This window comes from Ambystoma mexicanum, chromosome 12 (genome assembly GCF_040938575.1).
Source record: "Ambystoma mexicanum isolate Mex_15411 chromosome 12, UKY_AmexF1_1, whole genome shotgun sequence".
Taxonomy (NCBI): Eukaryota; Metazoa; Chordata; class Amphibia; order Caudata; family Ambystomatidae; genus Ambystoma; species Ambystoma mexicanum.
In genome coordinates this window covers 1,094,035,553-1,094,062,911 of record NC_090936.1, presented here as the reverse complement: position 1 = coordinate 1,094,062,911, position 27,359 = coordinate 1,094,035,553, and the positions used below count along the sequence as shown (strand labels likewise).

Genomic DNA, 27,359 nt, shown 5'->3' with positions numbered 1-27,359 from the left:
GCGGCAACCAGGAAGGCACCAGGTGGGCGGGGCTTAGGCCAGGTGAGTATGGAGGGCTCCTTAAGTAGGGAAAAAGAGAGGAAACCAGGAAGGCACCAGGTGGGTGGGGCTTAGGCAGATGTGGTTTAGCCTACCAAGGTATCAGGGGTCTTGTCCTCCTATCCTTCTTCCCTGGTATAATAACAAGTCTAGCCTGGGTTATTCCCCTAGTACAACCCTGGACGCCCTTACCCAGGTGATCCTCTCTCGTTCGTTCGCCCCCAGGGTTGGGATCTGAGAGCTTCAGTCCTTCCCTGACCACCTGAATAAGGGATTCTCAAGGCCTGCTTGGCAGAGTACCCTCAGATTTCTCACACTAGCCTCCCCTCAGCACTATATGATCTTGAGAGCAGATAGATCTGCAGGAAAGGATGGCGGGGTGGCGCACATCACTCATAAATCCCTAAATGTTCGTTTTGTTAGCGCCATGGACGTCATCGAGGACTGCAAGACCTTGCATGCAAAATTTCTTCTAGACACTAACACACTAAACATCTTTCTGATCTATCGTCTGCCACACAGTATGCCGGAATGTTTAATACAATTTACTGATTGGATCTCAGCATTTATAAAACCCCAATCGAAGGTGCTGGTGCTGGGAGACATGAATATGGGGTTCAATGACCCTGATGATGCCTTAGCTAACACCATGCAAGCAACCCTGGAGGGGCTGAACTTTGAACTACATATTCAAAAGCCAATTCATAATGGTGTTAGAATACTTGACTGGGTGGCCTCTCACTGCCTTGAAGTGAACAGTACTACCATCACACCATGCCTGTGGTTGGATCACTGCTTCATCCTTTTTCAAGTCCCTAGCATACCCCCCATTGTAAAGACAAGATACTCAACTCAAAAATCAATGTGCCGCAATCTGCGCAAATTGACACCCGCCACACTGCAGCCTTTCATTTCCTCAACGGTAGATAACCACTCCAGTTTTGACTCAGCACACAACTTCCAGTCACCTATGAAACAATGTTTTCACAGGCTGTGAATTGCTTGGCTCCATTAAAACAAAGCCCGGTAAAATCTCAGCCCTCAAAGCCCTGGTACTCAGAAAACATTTGCAAATTGAAATTTTCAAAAGACTAAGCACTTAAGAATGGCAAAAATCTTTGTCCTCTGAAGACAAGTTAATATACTCAGGACCTGTTGAATCACATAAAGTAACCATCTGTGAGGCTAAGAAAATATTCTATGAGAACAGGATTAACAGTGCCTTGTCCAATTCTAAGGAACGTTTTGAGATCTTGAATGAATTCAAAAATCCTTGCCCTCTTCCTAACACTCTTGCACAATGGTGTCTGAATATACAGACTCTATGCGCAACAAAGTGGAAAACATTAAAGCTGATATTGCTGTGAACTCTACTTCCCTACTAAATACCTTCCCAGAGAAGAGCATATTAAACCCCAATGCTTCCACATCCTCTTTTGTGTTTACCGAAGTTACAGAGGCAGTGGTCCTGGATATCCTGGAAAAACTGAAGCCAACCAACTGCAAGGGTGACATCTATCCAGCATTGATTGGTAAATCTTGTGCCAGTCTCTTTGTTCCCATAATCACCGGATACATCAACCTCTTATTCAGAGAGTGCCATGTTCCTAAAATTATTAAACAGGTATGGATTGTGCCCCTGTTAAAAAAAAACCTACACTAGATCCCTCAGTGGCTGGCAACTATCGGCTGATAACAAATATACCATTCCTGCTAAAAATCCTGGACAAAATTGCTCACCAACAAATCTGGATTGCAGGAGCATTCTAGGCCCTAAGCAGTCAGGTTTCAGAAGTCACCACAGCACAGAATCCACCTTGCTGGAATTGAAGACAAACATCTTTAAACTTCTTGATGGAGGTCAGATCACCCTGCTGATGCTTCTGGACCTGACAGTGGCGTTTGATCTGGGTGATCACACCACGTTGGTAGATAGACTACAAGTCTCTGTCAGTTTTTCTGTGGATGCTGCAGATTGGGTCATGTCATTCCTCTCAGATCATACAGCTAGTGTGTATAGCGAAGAGGCTGCGGCAGAAGGCTTCATTCTGCCCTGTGGGGTTCCACAGGGTTCATGTATGTCGCCTACACTCTTCAATATTTTCAGTTTGTCTTTATTCAAAATGTTGGATGGCAGGGGTGTGATATACGCAAACTACGCTGATTATACCCAGTGTCTGATTCCTCTCATGGGCGACTATGAAAGAGACACAAAGACAATCAATTTAATTTAAAACTATATATACATTTGGATGTTGTCTAACAGATTTGCCCTTAACAACACTAAAACTAAATTAATGATTGTGGGCATGTCCCACAGCCTCTGCAAACTTGACTCCTTGTATAAAGCCTTTATAGTGGCATACTGCTCCCTTAAGACTCTACCCAAAGTAAAAACGCTAGGGGTTATTTTAGATCAGGAGCTAAACATGAAAGCTCATGTTAGTTATCTGGTCACCTGTTCATCATACCAGCTAAAGCTCCTAGTCCTCATACATCAGTTTCTCCCTCCTAATAGCTGTGCCACAGTTGCTCGGCCCATTATTGGGTCACGCCTTAACTATTGCACGTTTCCTACACAGCGTAGGACAAGAACTAAATAGTCTGCAAGTGGTCCAGAACAATGCAGTCTGGATTTCCTGTGGGCTGCAGAGACATGAGCACATATTCTCAGCCAGGAAATCATTACATTGCCTTCTGATAAGGAAGCGTAAGGCGTTTCGCACACTCTGTATCGTGCATAGATGTCTTGTCTGGTAGAAATCCCACCTATCTCTCAAGCACAGACTCAAGACCATCCTGTTTGAGTAAGCCTGAATCTTTTCTCTCCAACAGTAATTCATGATGTGCTGTTCTCCTATAAGTTTGATGTTGTTGTTCTGTCTGCGCTTCTATGCCCATGGGCCTTGTTCCAGCGCGTTAGAAATAAAAATAAAAAAATAGAAAAAAATAAGGCTACATCTGTTATTGAGGATTTTGTAAGGGAGGCATGGTATCACAAGTATGACACTGATACAATAGGTACAATTTGTAAAACCTTTATTCAATTCTCAGGGTTTGGAAAAACTCCTACTTTGCCCTATAGCTAAGATGGGAGTAGTCTCTACCATCAAATAATGAAGAAAACACAGTCCTAGTCAGTCTCTGTCAAATCAAAATGGCCTATACTAACAAAACCTAATGCCTGCCCTATCTCTTATACAAAAGTGTGCAAAGGGGAAATATGTATGCAATGGAAAAATCATAATTAGAATATAAAGAATCAAAGTGGCTGAGTCAGCTCACCTCCCCACATTGGACAGCACAGAGTAAGGAGATCCCCGTAGACAGGATGACATACTCAGGCTCAGGTTCTCAACACAAAGCAGTTCAAATCATGGATCGAGGCCAGTCTGGCCTTCCACGTTAAAGTCACTTTTCCAGCGTTTCAAAAGTTCTTTAACAGTTCAGCAAAAAGGGTTCACAGTTCAACCAAATGTTCACGCATGTCTCCCTCGATGGTGCTCATACATCTCAAAGTAACAGTTCACGCCGGTCTCCCTCGGTCAGGCTCAGACCTCTCAAACACAGCACTTGAAGGGGTTCCCTTCCCCAAGCTTTATTCACATTTATTAGAGTTTCCCTTCCCCTAACTTATCACACTTCCGGTCTCCCTCAGTCGGGCCAGACCTTTTCATGGTGTCAAAGACTTTCGAATGTGCAAGGTTTTTGCTATAGACCTCCACAGGACCACTTCGACTTTACCTTCAACTCTTTATTTGCCTCAGTGTTTCTTGGTCTACGTAATTCAATATCATCAGAATTCCATATACACTTTTTGCTTCCCCTTTTGCCGGGGTCAATCTTGATCATCGCGCTTTTAAAGTTAATTCACTTCGTGGCATTATAATGTAAACATTTAATCTTTCGCAGAGACTTTCGAGTGGGCTGCTTTCTTTTGCTGGACCACTCCGCTACTCTGTATCACAGGCTTCATCTGTCTGTTTCCATGGGGGCTGTAGGGGCACTTGTGACAGTAACCATGGTGGTAACAGTATTGCACGTAGTAATCGCCTCACATACTTTTTTAGACTAATCGGTAGGGCAATCCTCTAAGTTTTCCACCATTTTCCACAACTCCAATACCTCCTTTCTGTTTTTTAATTTATTTCCCTTATATTTGGCTGTTAAAAACATATACATGTGACTAAGAATCTCTCTATTATTTGTGCTCTGGGCCGGACAGGGCTTAAACATCCCTCCTTTTGTTTCTGCACACCATTCCCTATGATATTTAAGAATCTTATCTTGGTACAATATTTTTACAATGTTGCTGATACCCTTGTCCCGACGCAGTGAATCTACATCCTTTCTCCGTTCCCCCTTCTTAAACCCCGCACTCAACCCTCCTCATTCACACACACAAATACATATACGTCTTTCGCCCTTCTCACGTCACACCTCAATCAACTCTATTTTAACCAATGCAGCCACACTGCACAAAAAGAGAAAAAGACTAACAATATATTCTCAATATTCTACTTCTTTGTTCCAATACCCCGACTATATCAGGTGAGGATATCCCAGGCCACAAGTTCCTCTACCACAACTACCGTTTAATTCCCACGCCCTCCCTATATACCGGACAGAGAGATGCCAGGCTCGCTAAATATATGGAGCCTCTATCCATATCGTCTTTTCTTCCATTATACAGCACTTTCTTCTCCCCCTATTACCTAAGGAAAGGACACAGTTACTTGTTAACTTGTAATATAAAGGCTACAATCAAAATATATACAACACCACTACATCAATCCATGTTCTACTCTCCACACATATATACCCACTCTGCAACACTCACACACCTTCCCCACATCTCACTGATGTTTCTCTAAAAAGGACACACTTACGTCTGCATGTTCACCCAAGCACTCCGTCACAGGGTCCTGTCAATGGCCTGCACAATCCAGGGACAGCACCCTGCTTCAAAGAGTAGACAGGAATTATGATAACACGGCTCTTGTAAACCTCTCAAAAGTTGTGGACAAGGGGGGCTGGTTGCTGCAGGTGGGCGCAGCCCCTACATATGTGTGGCCAGGAATCCTCCATCTTCGAGTGGGGTCACTGGGATCACGTCGGGGTCACCAAAAATGTGGGGCAATTCCCAATGATCAACCAAAAATTTGCCATGGTATTATGAATCCACTGCCACAGAGCTCTCTCATGTCTTTCAGTCAAGATTCAAGTTATAAACACACGAATCGTCACTCATGACGCAATCGATATACAGTGGTAAGCCCCCCACCCTCATTGGCTGCCGACCTATTTACATGTTAATGATCACATATAGCCCATTCTCCTATAGGTCCTGTTGTCTTCTCGCTCATCTTCACCACACATGGGTATTGTTCTTGTCCATCATGGGATACTGTAAGGCAATTGGTTAACATCAATTGGCACCACCCTACCTTTTATCCTGAGCATGTGACATATACCTTGTTATCAACATGAACTTGGTGGGACTCTTCGACATCAGCCTGGTCCTCATGAACAAATCAGCCCTTTTCTCATCCCAGACACGCTAGTGCCCCATCATGCGCTACCCACCGTATGGCCATCATTCTTGGCTCTCCCTGGCACAAAACGTAGATCATGTCATTCTCAGTTTTTTCTTTTACCAGTTTCTATTCCCCAAGAGTGAACTTTGTGTCCTACTAATCAATACGGTTCCCTGCACATCTGGTAGTTAGAATAGAGTGGCAATTATTCTGGGGGGCGCTAGTGCCCTAAAACTTAGTTCATGTTTTGGCATCTCAAGACCTCTGCCTTTGCTCCTAAGAATAAGACCTTGGTGCTAGGCCGCAGCCCTTCACGTCTTCAGATGAACACATTCCTACCTAATTAAGTCAAAGACCTATCTCATGTGGGGGGCATGTGTGTTCTCTTATGCTTTTCCTGAGAATTGGGAGGCACTAATAAGGCAAGAAGTAAGGCCTTGTTGTTCTGTGTTGTTTTAGGAGAACAGGGCATGCGAAGATTGAGGCCTACTCATAAACGCGATGTTAGTTTGTGCTATGTCTGTCGTGTATATAAGCATACTATTTCCTACATAAGTGAATTACAACATTGCTGATTAACTTTCCCCTTCATAGGGTTCTGCTCCCGCCACTTGTCTTTACCCATGACACACCTCTCTCCCTCTACACCGTGCTGTGATCATTTCCATATTTTAATATATTTTCCACTATCTAAATTGTTTAGGAGGGGCGGTGTTCTGGACATACATCCCATCATTCTCCCCTTTAGTTAATCCTTCATTAACTAACGTCTCCCTTTCTCTTTGTTGGTCTGCTTCATCCTTGGGAACCCATGCCCTACACACCTGGCACAAGCTACCCCTGTCCCATGCATACTTTTCCGGAGTACATGTGAGATTATGCAGTCCCCATCAACCGTTTGTATTGGAGGGGCGGTGGTCTGGACATGCATCCTAACACTACTCTGCTACGTGGAAACATGGGGGAACTGATACTTGGAATGAGGTAGTTTACCTTCTGTCTGATGTGATGTAGATGCTCTGGCAGATATATAACAGAGCCCACACCACCAGGACTCCTGAAGGTAGGGTGGAGCCCAGAGCCAGGCTGTACCATAAAGGACTCAAACAAGAAGCAAGGCCTGGGGACTGGCCATTTTCTGGAGAAGCTTAAATGAGAAGGACTCGTGGCAGGAAGCATAACATATCTGCTTGAAAAGGACCCGAAATGTGGGGGAATTCTTATTGCCGCTGAGAGAGCTGTATTGAGTGTCATGGTTGGGAAGATACCTAAGAGAGTCTTCTTGAGAACCAGAAGAGATAGAGTGGCAGGAGAATGATTGCTCTTTCTTGGGGTCTCCTACTAAGATAACAACTTTCCTCCTGATACTTTTGCCCCTGTGAGATGTATAGGCACTTTGTGCAACCGGCTCAGGTAAAAAGGCAGGAGATTTACTGTCTAGTGGTTTCCCATGCTGTTGAAAAAAGAAGTAGATTACATAATGCCAATGGGTCTCTCTACCCCACCAAGCTTCTTCCCCCATATACCTTTGCTCTACCCTTAGTATGAATTCACAGAGTGGTTAAACAGATGAATTAAAGCTTCCTCTGTGTGTTGACTCCAAAACACAGATCCAAAGAGCGAATAGCCAGAGGTCAGTTACACAGAATAGCAATATCAAAACCGTTACTCACAGGTGCAGAAAACCAGATAACTGCTTGTTGAGAAGCGCTGGGCGTCATGTCTGTATTCATACAGTGATTCACATGGTTTAGGCAGCGGTATTCCAGGATGTGCAGTGTTGTTCCATGACACTACAGGCATTGTTCTGTGTGTGTGATGTCCTGCATGCTCATTGCATTCATGGGTAATGTAGTATAGTGTTGTTGGAGTCGCCATGGGAACCGCCATTCAGATCGCTGACCTGCATATGGGCGGTTCATCACATGGAGATACCTAAGATAGTTGTTTTGAAAAGCAGAGGTTTTGGATAGATTTACGATTATGGTTTTGGGAATGAGAGGCCGGGTCAAGGCCTATGAGAATTTTGCTGAGAACCAGATAGTGTTGTTGGAGTCGCCATGGGAACCACCATTCAGATCGATTTTTGTATGTGTTTTCCTAAGCCATGAAAAAGGCCTAAGAGAATTGGAGGGAAAGAAGAAAGATGGAGAGGTCTTCAAGTCTCACATGTTGAGAGAAAAGGTGAAAAGGCAGTCAGGAGACTCGAGAGAGGTACTTATAAAGAACAAGATACCTGGAGAGGTCAGAGAGTCTTAAATGTTGTGAGAAAAGATGAACAAGAGGCTTTGGAAAGGGCTGGGAGAAGGTGTTATGAAGGAGAGACTGTTGAAGAGTACACCAAAAGAGACTACCCCCCTTCTCTGTTGAAGGACAGGTTAACATGTCATTCAGGGCTCGTGCCCCAACCTCCTGTCCAACATTATTAAAGTGAGAAGCATTGTTCATTGCGTCGACCATACCGCTCTTATTCCAGGCAGGTGCATCAGGGAATATATACAATATAAATTGAAGGTGGATAGGGGTATATGTAGGCATTCAATAAATATTAAGTAAATCACATTCATCATGAAGCTACACGAACAATGAGTTAAAAGAATGCAATTAGACATGAACACTATTACACTGCACTCATTCGTTTAGGAAAACACATACACAAAAGAAGTGCATACATTTGGGAACAACATAAATAACACATGGATATATTTCATTAACATAGAAATGCTACAGCAAAAGGTGTCCATTCTTTTTTTAAAAGGATGCCATAAGCACGCATTTCAAATAAATACAGGCTTTAAGCCTCAGACAAGTTAGAAATGCTGAAGCCATAGAAATATTGGTTCAGGCAGGGTTGAGAAGGTAGAATAAAGGGAGATCTGATCAAGCAAGGGCTGACGCACAAACTTGAAAGCATTAAATAGTAGAATAGACAGTTTATCGCTCAAGAGTTTTTTTTATAAATTAATTTGCATTAAGTTAGAAATCGATAAGACCGAAGTGGCCAATGGAAACAAGGCAGCAGGCCTCGAGTTTTGGGCAGAGTTTTTGCAATAGCATGTGTAATCTCAAAGCTGATTCTAACCAGTTCGAAGATGCAAAACAAATTCCATGATTCATTTGAAATTGGAAACAAGTCATGCTGATCAGCAGAGAATCAGAGTCATTAGAATAAGAAATAATTATGTATTTCAGGAAGCGTTTATGCCCAATAAGAAAAGGCAATACATTCTACTCATAGAAACCTGACCAATTATATTGTAAGGTTCATATTAGAACAGCACATGTGTCATATATGTTCTTTCTATAAGAGAATATTGGATGCAGAAAAACAGTGAGACTTTCTTTTGTCAACTGTACCATAGTTGCATAGAGATCCTGGCTAGCGGAAGTGAAGATAAATAATGTCTCTCTTTCTTGCACGGTGTGTGTTTCTATCCAGGGCGGCTGGCTGCATTGGGTTGTGTCTCAGAAGTGACCCCTATACACTGTGAAGAGATCAGAAGTGTGATTACTCCCAGAAGGGACTACCCTAGGTACCATCTTGTGTTTATTTGTTTGTAGAATAGGGCTGGACTTTGAAAGCTTAGGTTAATGACAAATTCTGTTGGCCAAATATAAACATTTAAGTTGTAAGTATACTGTTAGCCTGGAGGCTAAAGGACTTAAGAGTAGGTTTGAAATGTTACGCTGCCCATTACATTTGGACTTTGGCTAACAGACTAGGGTGGTACTAAGAAGATCGAAGCTTAGTGTTAAGATGTTTCTGTTGAACAGAGTAGCCTTCCCAATGTGCTGCGAGTACCAGGTAACCCCCCCTTTTTATTATCCCACCCTTGACACTGTGACCTATGGTTTCTAGAGAATTTCCCCACTTCCAATAGGTGTTTGTCCAACCCATACCAACACCAAAAAATGAAGAAAACCCTATTCCCAGCAAACTTATTTCTCATTGGCCCTCATTTTACGGCATCGCTGCAACATACCTCAGTCTCATCAGTTACCACGACAACATTATTTGAGCTTTGATGAAGCTCACACCCGCACATCAATGACTAGCCGAGACCCTAAATGCTTTAATTTATCAGACATTGGGCACTCCCCTTCTGATTATCATCCTCCCAAGTGTCACAGCCAAACAGAATCAGAGAGTGGCCTTCAGAATTCAAGCACTTCCAATGTGCAGCCATCAACAGGTTTGTATCTGCCTTAACCTCTATCCCACTAACCCCTTCCCTTTTTTCCGATAGGCCTACACTCCGTGAGGCCATCCAAAATGACAGAGGGGCCTATACAAGACTATTTTACATAACATTACGCATACATGCCAACCCTCTCGATTTAGGCGGGAGACTCCCGACTTTTTGTGAAAAAATATTGCTATTTTTCACGTTCTCCTGCCTAAAATACTTCTAGCCCCAATCCGTCACTATGGGAACATGTGCGACTCCTGATTTCTCTGATTAAATCTCCAGGCCAGGTGAGTCGGAATGTTGGCATGTCTGCATTAGGTTAACAGAACACCCCTAAGGGAGAAAACAGGAGACCCCATCGTAACTTACGTTGTGATGGAGGGTCTGGGAAAGGAGAGTCTGACTTTATTAAAAAGAGGTTGAAGAGCGATACTCTAGCAGGAGAGGCACCAGAGAAGCCGATATTTCAATTGGAGAAGACGCAATAGTGGGGCAGAAACAACACAAAAATCAGAAAGGCAGTTCAAAAAGTTCTCAGTGACTGGGGAAAAAGGGTCACACCCAAAGACAGAGATTACACTAGGGAATTAAGTGGGCCAGGGCTAGCCAGGGCTTCCCTCGTCTAGTCCAACTTGCCCTAGAAGTGCCAGCCACCTCAGGCAGCCCTTTGACCCAAAGAGATGCATGGGCTGCTTGTGTGGTTTCCGGTTGTGATTAGAAAAAAAGGAGAGACGGAGCACCAAAAAGTATGCTAGAAGTGCCCCCGCCTTTCCTTTTGTTTCTTAATCAGAGGCGCTGAGCCAACAGGCAGCACTATGACCGCGCAGCTATGTGCAGTTAAAGGGCTGCATGGTGGGATTGGTAGCTCTCACAAAGATATAAAAGCAGAGCGACGGTGCATTACTATCATGCCTTTTGATGCGCCCACACTTCCTTTTTTGATTCAGAAACAAAAAGGAGAGCGGCGGGGCACTCCCAAAGGATGGCACTGCCTCTCCTGCTTGGCACCCAATGCCTGCCCAGGTTGGGAGCCAAACTCTTGCCAACCTCCTCATTGTACTTAGACCACACCCCTAAATACATATCTCTCAACTCACTCACTTTTGGCGGGTGTCACCTGCCTTGAAATCAACTGATTCACCCACCAAGTCCGCTATACGCCCATTCTCTTCAATTGGCTCAACCCGCCAAAACAAAAATCAGCAGTTTTCACCCACCTTAGCGACACAAAAGGTTGAGAGCTAAGTAAATATTCCCCATCCCCTCTCAATTCTTCACCCCACTTAAAGCACTGGATAATAGCAACCCATGGAATGTATGCACCTTTAAGAAATACAAAGCAAAAGAGCCTAAGAGCCTGAAGAAGTGGTAATAGCACTGACTAAAAGAGAGAGACCAGTTCAAGCCCACCAAGTTGGTCCACTCAATTCTAAGATCATCTGGAATACCTGGGATTCGGGTCTCTAGAAGAGAGAGAGAGGGGCCACAATGTGAAATGAGAATTATTCTCACCACTCCTACCTTTCATGTGGCTCTTTTGGAGTCAAAGGTAAACAGTACGAACCTCAAAAATACGTTTATCTGTGGATAGTATTGAGGTGCACATAGGAAAACCAAATATCTCACAGTTGTTACTGTAATATTACATGAAAGGTAATGTATGTAGAAAAGTTAGGAACACCTACTTGACCCTCTACAATTCACCAGTCAGACAGGTTTTAATTGCCATTCGCAAACAAGGCGTTTCATTTTCTTTTACTTTGTATTCTGGGACCTCTAGTGCTAGATTTATAAAGGGGCCCACCAGAACTACAATTTCCAGAATGCACCTTAAAACCGCACTTTACAAGCTGTTTTTTCCCGCGCAATTCTATGTTATGCCCTGGCGCCCAGCTGATTCCAAAACATTAATTAAATGATATGGCATTCCGGAACACTAGAAGCACTAGCACACAGCTGCTGCTTTGAAGTGTGTTCCTTAAGCAAGATGGCCACGCCGCCGGATTGCGCTCTTAGATCTAACACTGTCGCTCGGTCTAGTTAATTTTTCCTGGGTTTCTACCCTGCCACAACAACAACAGTAGCTGACGCCGGGTCAAGCAGCCGCATCAGAGGGACAACAATGATAGTTACCAGGACCATGTACGCTGGAGACATCGGTGCGTGAGCGGGCATTGTGAGGATGCAGCATGGAACGAGGATGCAAGCGGTTGAAGACTGGTGGTGTACTGTGGGAGGGAAAGGGGAGGTTGTGCTTTAATGTGAAGAAGCTAGAACTGTAAATGTTCTCGAGAAGTCGGAATCGCGGGGGGCACGGCTTTTAAAGCTAGAGGGCCATGGGCACCGGCTTAAAAAATCCACACTGATAAGGGCAACAATTTGGGATTTTGTACTGGCGTTGAACAGGGATTTTCCAGCTATTGCCTTCATATACAACCCACATCATTGGCAATAGTGAAGCTGGATTGGCATTATGTAAGTAAAACAAGCATTGGCAAGGTCAACAGTTTTGGCTTTTGGGTAGGCATGTGATACATATGCCTTTGCACTGCTATACTGGAAATGGTGTGGGTATCTGCACATATGATAGCAGTGCCTGGCAAATGCCTATGTAATACCTATACATAATCCCAGCCTGTTGACAGAACTTCAGTGCAGGGAATAGATATAAATCAGGTTGCTAAAGGCAAATTTGGCTAAGAAATGTTTCTTGTACAAATAGCACATTTACAACTAAAATTAAACAATTGACTCTCAACAGACTGATTATAAATGACACTGATAGGGTAAAGTTTGATGATACTGCTTGAAAGCGCTAGCTCAGAAACCCCAGGAAGATGTCTTTTCGGTGAGAAGGGGCAGGTAGTGGCTGGGAATAGCCATAGAGATTAGCACAGATGTGCTGCCCAGTTATTGGATGAGTTAATAACCAAATATCACCCACAAGCTGTGTGTTCCTCCCTGCATATCATTTCCGTGAAAGAACAGGAATTGGGTGGGAATAGCCATAGAGGTTAGAATGGCTGGGGACAGTTATTGGACATGCAAATAGCCACATATCACCCACAAGCTGCGGGTATCCTCCTAGCTGTACTGCAATGCCAATGTTTTGGCTTGCAGGTAATAGTCAAAAGTAAAAATTACTTCACAGATGCAACATATCTCCATCCTTTTATGCTGTAAAGAAGCTCCCTGACCTTCTCTCCTTACCGCACATGCTGTGGGGGTGCATGCACTTTGCGACTTTCTGTGCCGTGTGAGTCCTTTTGCAATGTGCTACTTTGCATGACAATGTATACACAGCAGCAGCGAATATTGGGAATGCTGTAAATTAGTCCAGTCAATCTCCTCACCCATCTAACACACATACCAGGGCCCAGCTGGGCCCAAGTCCAAAGAAATTAGGTGTGGGGGGGGGGGCAGACGTATAACATGCGCAAGAGAAGTGAACATATCTCAAATGAAATATGGACATTTAGTTCTATTGGCCTTTACTAATATAAGAAAATACACAGGTTAAATAATAATTTTCCTTTCACAAAATGAAACCTCAACCCATGGAAAACAGAGAGAGAAAGAAGAATTTCAAAAACGTTGCCTGCAAAGTATAAAATGTACCCACTTTACATATTGCTATTGCTTCCTTCTACCAACCCCATTGAATCCCTGTGAGCACCCCAGATTTGGAGGTGAAACTACCACTGGTTATGCTTGCCATATCACTGCATCTGCCGTGCCTCCACCTGCATCCATTAAACCTCTACTAAAGAGAGTGGCAGAAACCACTGCTTGAGCCACTGAAAGTGAGAGGCTGTTAGTGGTTTTGACTACCAGTAGCTTTGCTACTGCTACCGGTACGTATTGCTCTGTTTGGTTGTAGCCCTCTCGCATCCTCTTTCCACATATCAGGAATTGCAGAAGATGTGTCCAACTGCATTTGCAGGTGAGTGGCAGGAATTCCTTTGGCTTCCCAGGGATGGAGAGGAAAACGGGAGTGAGCCAGCCCCCACCATTCCCAAGCAGGAGGAAAGCACCATCTAGTGTTTCAGGAAATCTACCTGATGAAAATTCTTTGGCCAGGCTGATGACTGCCAATGGGCTTCCATTAGAGCCAGATAGGAGTATGGGGCAGCAGCGCCACCTCCTGGTCAGGTCGCCATGGGATGGAGTCAACATGTGGTGAAAGCTCTGTTTTCAACAGTTTTTCTAATTAGGAGCTTTAGTGCACTGTGCAGCTTGCACTTTTAACCAATTTTACTGGCACAATGTTCTTTAAAATGTCCCATTTCTCACAAAAGGTCCTCCTGGTACTAAGTTTACAGCATACGTTTAGTGATTGTGTTTCATGAATATGTGCCACACGTCTTCCTTAACTCTTTAACATGTACAGTACTGGCACAATGATGCAAACGTTATTCACACGATAATAACGTTTGTATGATTTGTGCCAGCACTGGACCCGTTAATGAGTGAAAGAAGCCGTGTGAAGCAGAAGTTGAAACGTTTATGACATGGAGGAAAGGTACAATATGGGCATTGGAACATGTTACCCTCACAAAGAACAGGAACCGCATAGAGAGCAGAATTGAAAGCTTCCACCACACACCGGACAGAAACATTTTGTTCGGCAACACAGCAAGTTATCTTCACACACCAAACAGGTACAGCATTGGATGCAGCAAGTCCAAATTCCCTCACATGCACCAATAAGTCACTGTCTAGAAAGCAGTGCTGCAAAGTTTCAAAAGTACAAGATTTGCTCAGAACACACAGTTACTGTATGCATAAGACCAGCACATGCTTCCCTCACAAACAGAACAGTACATGCACAGCCTAAGCAGGACCAGCCCAGGCTTTCCTCAAACAGGTACAACAAGGAATAGGCTATTGCAAGCTTTCCTCAAAATCCATCAGGAACTGTATGTGTAGGGCCAGTGGACGCTTTGCACAAACATGTACATCATGTGAAGGGCTACTACAAGCTTCCCTAACAACCAAGTAGGCATACATCATGGACAGGGCGAATACAACATTCCAACTTAAACGGATACACAATCTATACAACAAGAGCAAACGTCTCTCACACATGGGTCAGTGGTAAGCCTGGATTTCTATACTCTGCCTGGTGGACAGATGTATAGGAGGCCAACCTAGTTAGTGAGCAGGGAAAAAGTTGGAGCTTCCAATCAAGGTAGAACGGCGAGTAGTCAAGGCTAAGTCTCTGGAAGGGGCGAGCCTTATCTAGGGTCCACAATTAGTCCACAAGGTAAGTAATCATGGATTACAATTAGGCAAGTAGTTACAATAACATTGTATTTATGGCCAATTAAATAACTATACATATGACTGTAAGCATCACACAAACTAATAATAAAATACATGTATACAGCCCCAGTAGCCAGTGTAATAAAACCACAATACCCGCACACCACAATCCTGAAAGCAAAGGTATGGTTAGATTTGTTATGGCAGTCCACAAGAATGACAACCCTGCTTTAGAAGTCCAACCTTAAATTGACTGAGGCCCTGTGCCCTGAAAGTTCACAAAGTTCAAGGTAGTTTTGTAAGGCAGGAAAAAGATAGGGGGAGGGTCCTGTAGATGGAAAAACAGTTCTAGAAGTCAAGTAAGTGTCTGTTCGATTGAATTAAACTGTCCCCAGCTTTCAGAGTGCTTGCGTGAAAAAGCAATGGCAAAGCCAAATTATTGTAAAAGATAGAAAAGTTAAAAAAACCTTTTAAAAGGGTACTTTAGGGTTATGGAAAGTACAACTGTAACTCGCTCCGCTTACAACGGTTTCTCTTGAGACTTGGCAGGTCTTCAGAGGGTCGTTGGAGGTCGCGTCTCCCGCCGTTTGTTTCAAACCTTGGTGCCCAGGAGTTGCAGTTTTGAGTGAATCCCCGGTCAGACACAGATTCTGGTGCAATGTGTTCCAAATGAAGAATGCAGCTCACTTGGGTGCAGGCCTCCTCTCGGCACACAACTGGATGCAGGAAAGCAGTGTCTAGCAACTGCCACCCGTTGCACAGTGACAGGAGGGGACATAGTTGTCGCAGTCAGTCAGCCTTGTATCTCGGGTCCCTTGATGCTGGGACGCTGACATTTAGTACAAGCTAGCTGTCTGCAAAGTTTCGGGCTGAAACGTGGAATGACAATGTTCAAGCTGGTCACTGCTGGTGGCAGTGGTTTTACAACGTACTACCATGATTTTTTTCTGACCAAGAACACTGGTAGCTAAAAATCACGGTAGCCATGTTTTTCAAGATGCCCCCTTGTTTAAACAGGCCCCGGTCTTCTTTTTTCGCCATTTCTTTTTGGAATGGTCCTTCTAGTGTTTGTCTCTGCGCGGCCAAACCAGGTTTGGTCCCTTTGTTCTTATGCCTTTGGCGGGCTTCAGGACTGAAGACCGCCTCTGACGTCTGATTGTCTGGGGTGGGCAGGAAGTGAGGGAGGTGCCCGAAACCCTGTGTGCTTAGTCTCCTACGAGCCCCAAATGCACTCTGGCGTGATTGGCTGGCTGACTGTCCGGCAAGGACAGCCACCCTGCTGGGCGAGTGACAGCTAGGCTGGAATGAAAGGGAGAGAACGGTTTAAAAGGCGAGTCTCTTGGACTGGAAAGCAGATTCGACCACTGCAACGAAAGAACCGAAGACGAGCTGGAAGAGGACGGCTTCTGCAACTCCTGGACCGTTAATTTGCCCGGTAAAGCCCTGCTGCAGGTCCGAATTGCCAAGTTCATCTCGACAGAGAAGCCCCTTCAAGGATGACTTCTTCCTTTGAGTTAGTGGGACCAATCAACTTGTAAGCCACCTGGATACCATTATCAAAGCTGGTTAGGGTTAACCAGGGCGAAGGACACAGGCTTGTGTGCTTGAAGAACAGCTACGCAAACTGAAGTGACTCCATTTTGTTTGCATTTTCTGACGATCGCGTGCAGTGCAGGAGTCCCCAGACACCCTCCCTCTTGTCCCCACGACTGAGGCTCAGGAACAGTGAGATCTGCAGGAACTGCCAGGAACCAACGACTTGAGCTGCATTTGTTTCTTCATTCTAAGGTACTGTGCCAACTCGATTGAGAGAACGCCACTCTCGCGGTGAAAGTTTGTGAGACTTTCCCAACTTGCAGGCCTAATCAGCTTGTGACCCAACAAAGGATTATTTTTCACCTAAACTACTTCTGAGAACTTTCACAAAGACTTTACCGTTTGATACCAGAACTGCTCTTTCCTATCCTGAACACTAGCCCATTCACTTTGGCCTAGGCCTATTGACTTGAATTGAACTCTTCTGGTGAACTGAAACTATTTGCACTGTCTAAAAAGTATGTGATCTATGCTACTTACCTTGTGCCTTTTTGCTAACTTCTAAGTAACTGAACTGCCATTTGGCTCCTATTTTAGGGGAGCTCATACTGTCGTCAAATCTTAGAAACCTTAAGTATACGTGTCTTCTTGAACCACTGTGATTGAAAGTCCTCCGTGTAACTTCTTGTACTACTCACATTCACTCTTGAGATGAGCCTGGCTGCTCAGCTCGCTACCAAAAACTGTATAGTACAGACTTATACCAAAGGTTGGTTTGGCTTACACCTGTAGTCCTAATTGTGTTTGGTGGTCCCAGAGGGTACTGCATGCAATTTTGCCTAACACTGGTGTACAGCGGTGAGGATAAAGTATAGTTGTTACATTGAGAGTGCTGCTCTTACTTTTGTTCAAATAACCTTCACAAGGATAAGCACCACTAGAATAACAATTGTTTTATCATGCCAGCTATGGATAACTTCAAACAGGAAACCCTGATCATTCTAACAGTAGATCAACTGAAAGATATGTGTAAAGTCAGGTCTCTCTCTGTTAAGGGCAAGAAAAGTGAATTGATTGAGAAATTGTTGAATCATCAAAGACTGGGAGGTAGAGCTATAACCCCTACCTGTCAGCAAATGTGGATAATGTTGATGAGGATGATAATGATTCAGAGTCAAGCTCTAATGTTATTGTAGAGTTAGTCAGAGGAGTCTCAGGATGTGAGCCCCACTGCACCTCTACTTGCTTTAGGTCCTCAAGCTATAACCACAGGGACCCTACCAGGTCCACTACTAAGTCCAGATGTGTCTCTCTTGAAAAGATAAGGCTTGAGTTAGAATTTAAAAGGCTCCAAATGCAAACTGAAAGCCAACATCAAGAACTCAGGCTCAGAGAAATGGAATTGAATCATGAACTTGAAATGAAGAAATTGTCTCTTGAAAATGGTTCTCTCCCAGAGTCTTCTAGGTCTTCCAATCCTAAGAGGCCTTGCATGCCTAAAGAAGCTGTGAGTATGTATGCGGTGAGACTTGATATTTTATATTGTTTGGCGGCTTTTGAATATAACTATGGGATTCAGGGGTTCACATGGAATCAGTTGATTCCTTGGCTTTTGTCTAGGCTCCCCCAGGTTGCAACTAATGCTGTAATGGAGGTGGGGGAACTTGAAAGATTGGAGTATGAAAATGTGAAACTAGCTTTGATAGCTAGATTTGGGAAAACGCTTTCCCAGTACCTTAAGAGGTTTAGGACCCTCAAAAAGCATGATGGTACCCCTTGGGCTACCTGGATGTGTGAATGTTTGAAAAACTTAGATGGTTGGGTTAAGGGTTACAGAGTTAACACTTTTGAAGGAATGAGAAATCTATTTGTATTGGAAACTATTTTTGATGCCTGCTCTCCTCAGCTGAGACGGCACTTGGCTGACTCAAAAGAGATGGATCCCAAAAAGTTAGCAAGAGCAGCTGACTCATGGGTAGCAACAGTGCCACTCATAAGGATTCTTAGGCCACTCACAAAAAGGATGAGGGGAAGCAGCACAAAGATGGGAATAAAGATAATTCTAATTCCAACCAACCAGAAGAGGCCTCCAAACCACATAAGGGTAGATCCCATGGGAAACCTGGTAGGTCTAGTGAATCCGCTGGTGCCCAACCATAGGGAGGTCAGCAGAAACCCCCATTCCAGAGAGAATTTGGTAAATGCTATGTCTGTGGGTCTGTAGACCACTTGAAAGGACATCCCAGGGTAAACCTGCAGGGGTCAGCACTGCCTCCTTAGCCTTCTCCCCAGAGGAAGAATTACATATGGCTAGTGCTCACTTTCACTTACTGGCTGAAGAACCCTTGGGTGTTCAAGCCAATGTATCCTTAGAGCCCCAGGGTCTGGGTAAGAAACTGAATATGGATGTGTACAACGCCATCCCAGAGAACTCAATAGGGTATTATATGGACAGTGTTCTTGTAAGTGGCCAGGACACTCCTGCCGTAAGAGACACTTGGGCCAGCAGAACAGTTGTGGATTAAAGCTTTTTCAATCCTGAGGATGTTGCTAAGGCACCCAAAGGTCCCACTAGATTTACTGGAGGCCCTGTCCAATTGGTTCCAATTCTACCAGCTCTCATTCAGTGTAAATATATGACAGTGAGGATTCCTGTCAGTATTCAGAGTGAGGTGCCTGGGAGAGTGCTGTTGGCAATGACTTAAAAACTCTAGGAGTAGTGTCCAGTACCCCCAGGCCTCCCAGTAAGCAGAAACAGAACCAAACCAAATTGGCTGGAGAAGCAAACTTAAGAGACCACTCTGAGCCTGTGGCAACCTCTACAGAGACCCCCACTGTAAGCCTTTGTGTTAGTAAGATGACCTCTAACTAAGACAAATGTGAGGCTAGAATAGTAGGGAAATGGGAGCCCCAACCAAGCTCCATCATTGCCCATCAAGTTTTAAAGTCTTTGACCCACCCTGCTTCTGAGGAAGAGGTGGATAGATGCATTGGAACCCTTGCTAGGCCTGTGAGAACTGGTAATTCTCATAGCTGGTGGAAAACCAGAGAAGATAGGTGGTAGGCTAAACAACTTAAGACTGTGGGTTCTTCTACTGAAGACTCCAGTGTAAATCCCAGTGTTAGGAGGGAAACATCTAAGCCAGGTAAAATCTCAGAGGAAGTGGAAGCCTGTACCTTGCTTGACCACAGCCCCTCCAACCAAGATACCTGAGACCCAACCTGTTCTTGTGAGAGAGGTGGCGAGGAACCATGGAGGCCCCTCTAGGACTAAGGTAATCCTTTCTAAGGACCCCTTGAAAAAGCCTATTGTAGGATTGTTAGATTGTTACAAGGTCTGAGGGACTGTTAGAGCAGATCCCCTATACCTTAAATAAGAAAGGTGTACCAAATAAGGTTTGTAGGTCATATAGCTTGCAAATGAAAACACCTGATAAAAAGTGTCATAGCAAGGGTTACTGAAGGTGTACTCAGCAGGCCATTTAACCGACTTGCAAACATTCACACACCCAGGTAGTCCAAGGGGGACCATCATGCTTTTTGAGGGTCCTAAACCTCTTAAAGGCATGGTCTAGTAAAAAAATGTATTTAAAAAATAGATAGGCAACATACAAAAAAATACTAGCATTCTCTTTTTTAAAACTTCCTGTGTAAAATATTGAGCTATTCAAGCTCAAAATTCGTAAAAGCAAGCACATGGGCGCATCCATTTTATGAAATGGATGCCCTCCTGTGCTGGCTTTTGCTTTTGCGGCACTAATGAAGGAAAAGCCAGCCAGCTGTAGTAAACAAAAGCCACCGCTGGGTGGCTTTCCCTTCATTAGTGCTGTACGCGGAGGTCGGGGACCGGAGACCAGAGCAGCAAAGCTGCAGCTGAATCTCGGTAAGTGCTATTTATTTTTTTTAAAAAAATAAGCACTAGCTGCGTTTTATTTTCTAAGTTTTCCGGGCTGGAGGAGCCCGGAAAACGTAGAAATAAAACTGCAGCTTTAAAAACGTTGTATTTATGTTTGCGGTCGCTTTTGAAGCGACCGCAAAGCTCGGAGGAGCCTGAGAAACTCGGAAAGAAAAACCGCAGCATTTTCCAACACAACCGTGTTGTGTTTCTGCCTGCTGTGGCTATCACTTTAGGTCTCCGGTGCGCCCAGGGGAGCACCGGAGACCCAAAGTGAAAGCCACAGCAGGCAGAAACACAACGCGGTTGTGTTTACATGCCGCGTAGTGTTTCTGCCTACAGCTGATTTCCCATTTGGGGCTCTCTGGGGGGGGGGAGCCCGAGAGCCCCAAATGGGAAAGCAGATTCAGGCAGAAACAACGCGGTTGTTTTCCGCAATGCTGCATTGTTTCTGCCTGAATCTGCTTTCCCATTTGGGGCTCTCGGGCTTCCCCGTGGGGAGCCCGAGAGCCCCAAATGGGAAAGCAGATTCAGGCAGAAACACAACGCGGTTGTGTTGGAAAACGCTGAGGTTTTTCTTTCCGAGTTTCTCAGGCTCCTCCGAGCCGGAGGAGCCTGAGAAACTTGGAAAGAAAAAACACAGCGTTTTCCAACACAATAACGTTGTATTTATGTTTGAGGTCGCTTCAAAAGCGACCGTAAACATAAATACATTTTTAAAGCTGCGGTTTTATTTCTAAGTTTTCCGGGCTCCTCCAGCCCGGAAAACCTAGAAAAAAAAACGCAGCTAGTGCTTATTTTTAGAAAAAAATAAATAGCACTTACCGAGATTCAGCTGCAGCTTTCCTGCTCTGGTCTCCGGTCCCTCTCCTCTGCGTACAGCACTAATGAAGGGAAAGCCACCCAGCGGTAGCTTATATTTACTACAGCTGGGTGGCTTTTCCGTCATTAGTGCCGCAAAAGCAAAGCCCAGCACAGGAGGGCATCCATTTCACAAAATGGATGCGCCCATGTGCTTGCTTTTGCAAATTTTGAGCTTGAATAGCTCAAAATTTTACATAGGAAGTTTTAAAAAAGAGAATGCTAGTATTATTATTATTTTTTTTTATGTTGCCTATCTATTTTTTAAATAAAACATTTTACTAGACCATGCCTTTAAGGTACTGGGAATGAGTTTTTCCAAATCTAGCTATCAAAGCTAGTTTACTAAAGGTGTACTCAGCATGCCATTTAACCGACTTGCAACAGGAGATCCATCTTGGTGGGGATTAGATCCTCCTGTCCCTTAGTATGGGGGGGATGAGTGTACGGGAGAATTCTCAAAATGTGCTAATTCCTCTCTACTTTAGAGACCCCCAGCTCTTTTGCTGAACTTTGGGACTCTGTGCTTTTTAATTCTGTTTATTTTCTATGTTTATTTTCTTTGATTATGGAGTTTTAGATACCTCCATAGACATCATCTGTTCATGTGTGTTACACAGCACCCTCAGCGCAGTGACACAGAGATGTCTTTTTGGACTTCCCAAAGGTTTAAATACCTTCTCTGGGATAAACTACTGTTTCCCAGAGAATGTAATGAAATTGACTTTACTAGTCTTTCCAAATTCCTAGACTGAGCACACACCATTTTAAAATGGAGTGCTGGAGGCGTTAGAGTATTCACTGTGTCTAAATACTCATGTAGCAGTCAAATGCTACCCTTTCCTATTGAAAAGGCTGGTGGCAGTGGCTTTACAACGTACTACCATGATTTCTTTTCTGACCAAGAACACTGGTAGCTAAAAATCACGGTAGCCATGTTTTTCTAGATGCCCCTTTGTTTAAACAGGTCCCGGTCTTCTTTTTTCGCCATTTCTTTTTGGAAAGGTCCTTCTAGTGTTTGTCTCTGCGCGGCCAAACCAGGTTTGGTCCCTTTGTTCGTATGCCTTTGGTGGGCTTCAGGACTGAAGACTGCCTCTGGCGTCTGAGTGTCTGGGGTGGGCAGGAAGTGAGGGAGGTGCCCGAAACTCCCTGTGCTTAGTCTCCTTAGAGATCCAAATGCACTCTAGCGTGATTGGCTGCTTAACTGTCTGGCAAGGACAGCCACCCTGCTTGGTGTGTGCCAACTAGGTTGGAATGAAAAGGAGAGAACGGTTTAAAAGGCAAGTCTTTTGGACTGGAAAGCAGAGTCGACCACTGGAACGAAAGAACCGAAGACGAGCTGGAAGAGGACGGCTGCTGCAACTCCTGGACCGTTGGTTTCCCCGGTGAAGCCCTGCTGCAGGTCCGAATTGCCAAATTCATCTCGACCGAGAAGCCCCTTCAAGGACGACTTCTTCCTTTGAGTTGGTGGGACCAATTAACTCGTAAGCCACCTGGATACCGTTCTCGAAGCTGGTTAGGATTAACCAGGGGGAAGGACACCAGCGTGTGTGCTTGAAGAACAGCTACTTGAACTGACGGGACTCCATTTTGTTTGCGTTTTCCGACGATCCCGTGCAGTGCAGGAGTCCCCCGACGTCCTCCCTCTTGTCCCCACGACTGAGGTTCAGGAACAGTGAGATCTGCAGGAACTGGCAGGAACCAACGACTTCACCTGCATTTGTTTCTTCATACTAAAGTACTGTGCCAACCCGATTGAGAGAACGCCACTCTCGCGGTCAAAGGTTGTGAAACTTTCCCAACTCCTAATCAGTTTGTGACCCAGCAACGGATTCTTTTTCGCCTAAACTACTTCTGAGAACTTTCGCAAAGACTTTACCGTTTGATACCAGAACTGCTCTTTCCTATACTGAGCACTAGCCCATTGACTTTGGCCTAGGCCTATTGACTTGATTTGAACTCTTCTGGTGAACTGAAACTATTTGCACTGTCTAACAAGTATATGTGATCTATTCTACTTACCTTGTGTCTTTCTGCTCACTTCTAAGTAACACACGCTCTCCATAAATGTGGCTGAAGTGGGCCACTCAATCCTCTTCAGAGGATTTGTGTGAAGAATCCTCTTCAGATTAATGTGGTTATCCCCAGATACCTTCTTTTTTTTTTTTTCGTCACTCATCCTAGCCCAGAAAGAGCGAGAGTTCTTCCCTTGAAGGTACTTCAGCATTACCCCTGAGTCTACCTGTACTAGATAAGCACGATGATTTCTTATCCCGTCTCTGTAGGCAACGTCAAGGTCTCTGACACCTCTCTCTTTATTTTTCGAATGGCGTATCTCATCTCCTTTTTTTTCGGTGGCTACTGCTTCGTCATAAATATGGGAATTCATGTAGGTTTGTTTTTTACATTTACTCTTTGCATTTTCATTCCCCAAAGCGGAATCAATGTTCTTGCATACGAAATCAGAAAAGTCGTCGTAAGTGAATGTTTTTAACTTCTATTTATAGTCAGAATTTTCGACAACCCCTCTGATGATACTATTAACTAAATTTATTCTATGTTGAGTCCAGACCAATCTATTGTTACCAAAATGTATCACCAGGTCTTCACAATAGTGAACTCTTTCCATGCTGTGGGCACTTAAATGCAACTCTTAATAAACAGTGATCACTCCAACTTGTGTTAATTATTTCACAGTCACAGAAATCATATATTGATCTTAAGTAAATGAAATTCAAGGCTGATTTTCGCATACCACAGTTCCAAGTGATATAATTACCCTCTTTGGATCCATTGGTGCCATTTTAAAAAATAAAGACCTACACTGTTGAGGCAATTTTTCCACTTTGTTCCATTATCTTTTGTACCTATACAGGCAGTATAAATAATTGTTTCCCCCACAATTGGGATCTGGATTAGTTCAGCATCTTCCTCTGCCTCGAAGCATGCCGAATTAATTAAGTTCTCCTAGAACAATTACATGGCCATCCCTATTATTAGCCCTCCAATTGATAATAAGATCAATAAGGATTGCCTGGAACAGATCTATTTGACTCACTCCCTTATGCCAGTGGATATTACAAATAAGTAGAAGCAAATCAATACGCCCTTTTACAGTTTCCCACTCTATAGCCTGTATCCCTAGTACAGTATCTAAACTCTTAAGTAACCTAATGTTGCTGCCATTTTTACACATCGTCAAAAGAACCCCCCCCCCCCTTAGGTCTCCCTGGATGACCTTTGTTGCCAACTGTGATACTACAGTATACCCTTCCATTGCTGGATGTTCAATGAACCAAGTTTCTTGGAGGCAAATTATTTCCGAGCCTCACAATAGAAGCCCTATTTCCACGCTTGTGAAGAGTTTAGAGTGACCTCTGGTGTTCCATGTGGCTAAATTGAGGACAGACGTAGCTAGAGCCGGGGCTTAAACAGTTTGACATCTCGAGTGGATTTGAGGGCTGAGGCGACCCATGACCAGCCCTCTCTGCTGCTCCCTCTTGACCCTTATCCTCACCAAGCCATAATTGATTTATCTCCTTGTCCCATACTCAGAGTGTGAAATTGGGGGTGAGTGATTGATACCCTGGGACCAGTGCTTTTTAATTTGCTTGTCGTCCTCCCAGTAGTGGTGATAATTCTCTGGATCACAGGTAGAGATAACGAAACCAATCTGACGTAGCACTTGGGCTTCTCTCAGGATGAGATCGTACACCACTCGAGTCAAAACCCAACTCCACTTTGTCAGTTCAACCACCTTCGGGGAACTCCACACTGTCAATGTTTCTAGTCGAGCTCACACTCAAGCGCAGACTTTCCAAGAACAATGATAAGACTGCAGATCAATTTAGAACAAGTCCTCTTTCTCTGAACATGTTTCCTTCCAAAGCTAGATGGTAGCGGGTTCTGTTTTTGTGATGCCTTCGTTGGGTGCTAAATTCCATTCTGGTAGCAGCTTGCTTATTGACTGTTGGAAAGGACCTCTCAGTTCCAAATTTGGGATCGCCATGCGCGTCGCTTCCTTTAGCTCCCTTCAGGACAGAATGTGCAGCGCGTATCCATTTGCTGCCAGCACGGTTCACCAGAAAGATACTGGGCCTGCAAAGGTTTTTGTAGATAAACTGAGCTCTGTTTATGTCGATAGTCCCCTGGGGCCCCTCTGTGGTATTTCTGGCTTCTCGGGAGTCTGTTAGTGGGGATGTCACAGACGTATATGCATTCAAGACGTGCCTCGGAGGGCAGCAGGGCTGTGCCTGGGATAACCATGATTTTTTTCTCTCATCCGATATTCGGGAGAGCCAATCGTCCTGAATCCTCCAAACTTCACCCTGCAGTTTTTCACCCATTGGGGGGCTAGTTGGGCTTGCAATGATAGTTCAGCATGTTCAGGACCCGTGCTATTGTGTGTAGTACCAACAATTTGAGCTGAGACTTCCTCATCCATCTGAATGTACTTTCCTGCTGGCGGTGTTTCCTTTGCAGGCCTCAACGGTCCAATGGGGAGTCGCTCCCTGTTGATGTTGAGTGGTGATGTTTCAATAAGCCATTAAACTGAGTTGACGTTGTTTTCATGATTGGAACAATTTGTGTGATTGTGGCCGAAGTCAAAGATCTTACCGCTCTCATGTAGCTATTGGCCTCAAAGTTACTTGCACTTGCCGACATGACTGGCAGTGTCTCTTATTTCCCTGACTCAATTACAGTAACAGGCTGCTCAGCGCTTTATCGCGCTGATCCAAGTGCTGTGTTCTTATTATTTTGAAGAGCTGGAAGTTCTGGAAAGGTGCGATTTCATGAGTAATTCTCAACTTCATCTGGAATAGATTTTTGGTGCCCCTTTTCTTTTTTCATTTTCCTCTTGTGCCTTGTTTTTTCCCCCTGGCCCTGTAAGGGCACCCCATGTGAGGTAATGTTGGCCTGCACCTGAGGCACCAAATTGTCATCCTTGTTCTTCCGGTTGGCCGGTTTTGTCTGTGGCACAGTGGTGAGAATTACGGTGCTTTGGCTTAATTGTAGATTCTACACAGGTACTGGCTTCTTGTTCAATAATTGCCACTGCTTGTGATAAATCCGAGCTCCTCTGGTTGGCAAGATTATCAGTGGTACGGTGATGGGGAGTTTTGTCATTTGGCTTAATTGAAGTTTCTGCACAGGCACTAGCTTCTTGTTCAATAACAACCATTTCTTGTGATGAATCCGAATTCACCTGTAAGGTGGTTAAAAGGGAGTCAGTCGGATGTGTATCTAATGTAATCTTTGCAGCTACATTGTCTACATTCTTAAAAATCAAGCTCAAAGTCTTCTTATGAGAGCATACTTCAGCTTTAATCTCTCAATAAAGCCCAACCATGGTTGAGATAACCTGGTTAATCGAAGCAAGTGCAAGAAGTTTTATGAGTTGAGGGGCAGTATGAACTACGCCTAGAAGCCGGAAAAGAAGTTGAGGCGTATGAAGTACTTGTATCCTTCTCTTGCTCATCCTCCATAGAGTCAGAGTAAAATGTTGGTGAAAAGTGTCTGTGTTGATTAGTCAGCAGTTCTTGTCTTTCCTTAATGCCACTTAGCACATCCTTTGAGCAGGAATTGGAGTCATCATCTCCTTGAGGGGGGTTCCCTGTAAAAGGCAGCAGGTTCCCATCTTTGTATGGAATTTTACCAAGCAGCCTGCAGGGTTGAAAAACTTGCAAGTGTTTCCATTTCAGCAGGAAAAAAGACTGGTTGAAACGGTCCTGCAATAGACGGGGGTGAGTTGGGGAGGGGCGTCTCTGTTGCCATTTCAAGCATCTGTTCATGTATTGATCGATTGCTGTATTTAGATAGGCTCCTGAGACCAATCCTGTTATTCCTTCACTGACAATTAACCACTTTAATTCGAAATGGCGTCAGTCAGTGCTCACTCGAGATCGGAGTTCGAAGTCCAGCACTGTACAAAGTAATTGTCGCAGAAAATGAATTTGACAGAGGTTAGGATTACTCACCGCCAAGTCCATTGTTTGTTCGCCTGTTCATCCTACCTTACTTTTTTTTTTTTCTCCA

The 27,359-nt window shown here is 44.3% G+C and overlaps 1 protein-coding gene across 3 annotated transcripts in view; it reads left to right on the top strand.

Moving 5' to 3' along the window:
* The window catches only part of ASB13 (ankyrin repeat and SOCS box containing 13), a 321,247-nt gene that overhangs the window by 177,461 nt on the left and 116,427 nt on the right, over positions 1–27,359 (top strand). The window contains exon 1 of one of the 3 annotated variants that reach the window (XM_069629641.1): positions 11,753–11,925. The exons of the other annotated variants lie outside the window; for them this stretch is intronic. Coding sequence (XP_069485742.1) covers positions 11,889–11,925 — 37 coding nt within the window. The 5' untranslated portion in view covers positions 11,753–11,888. Of the gene's footprint in view, positions 1–11,752; positions 11,926–27,359 lie in introns of those variants that run through there. 3 annotated transcript variants of the gene reach the window in all.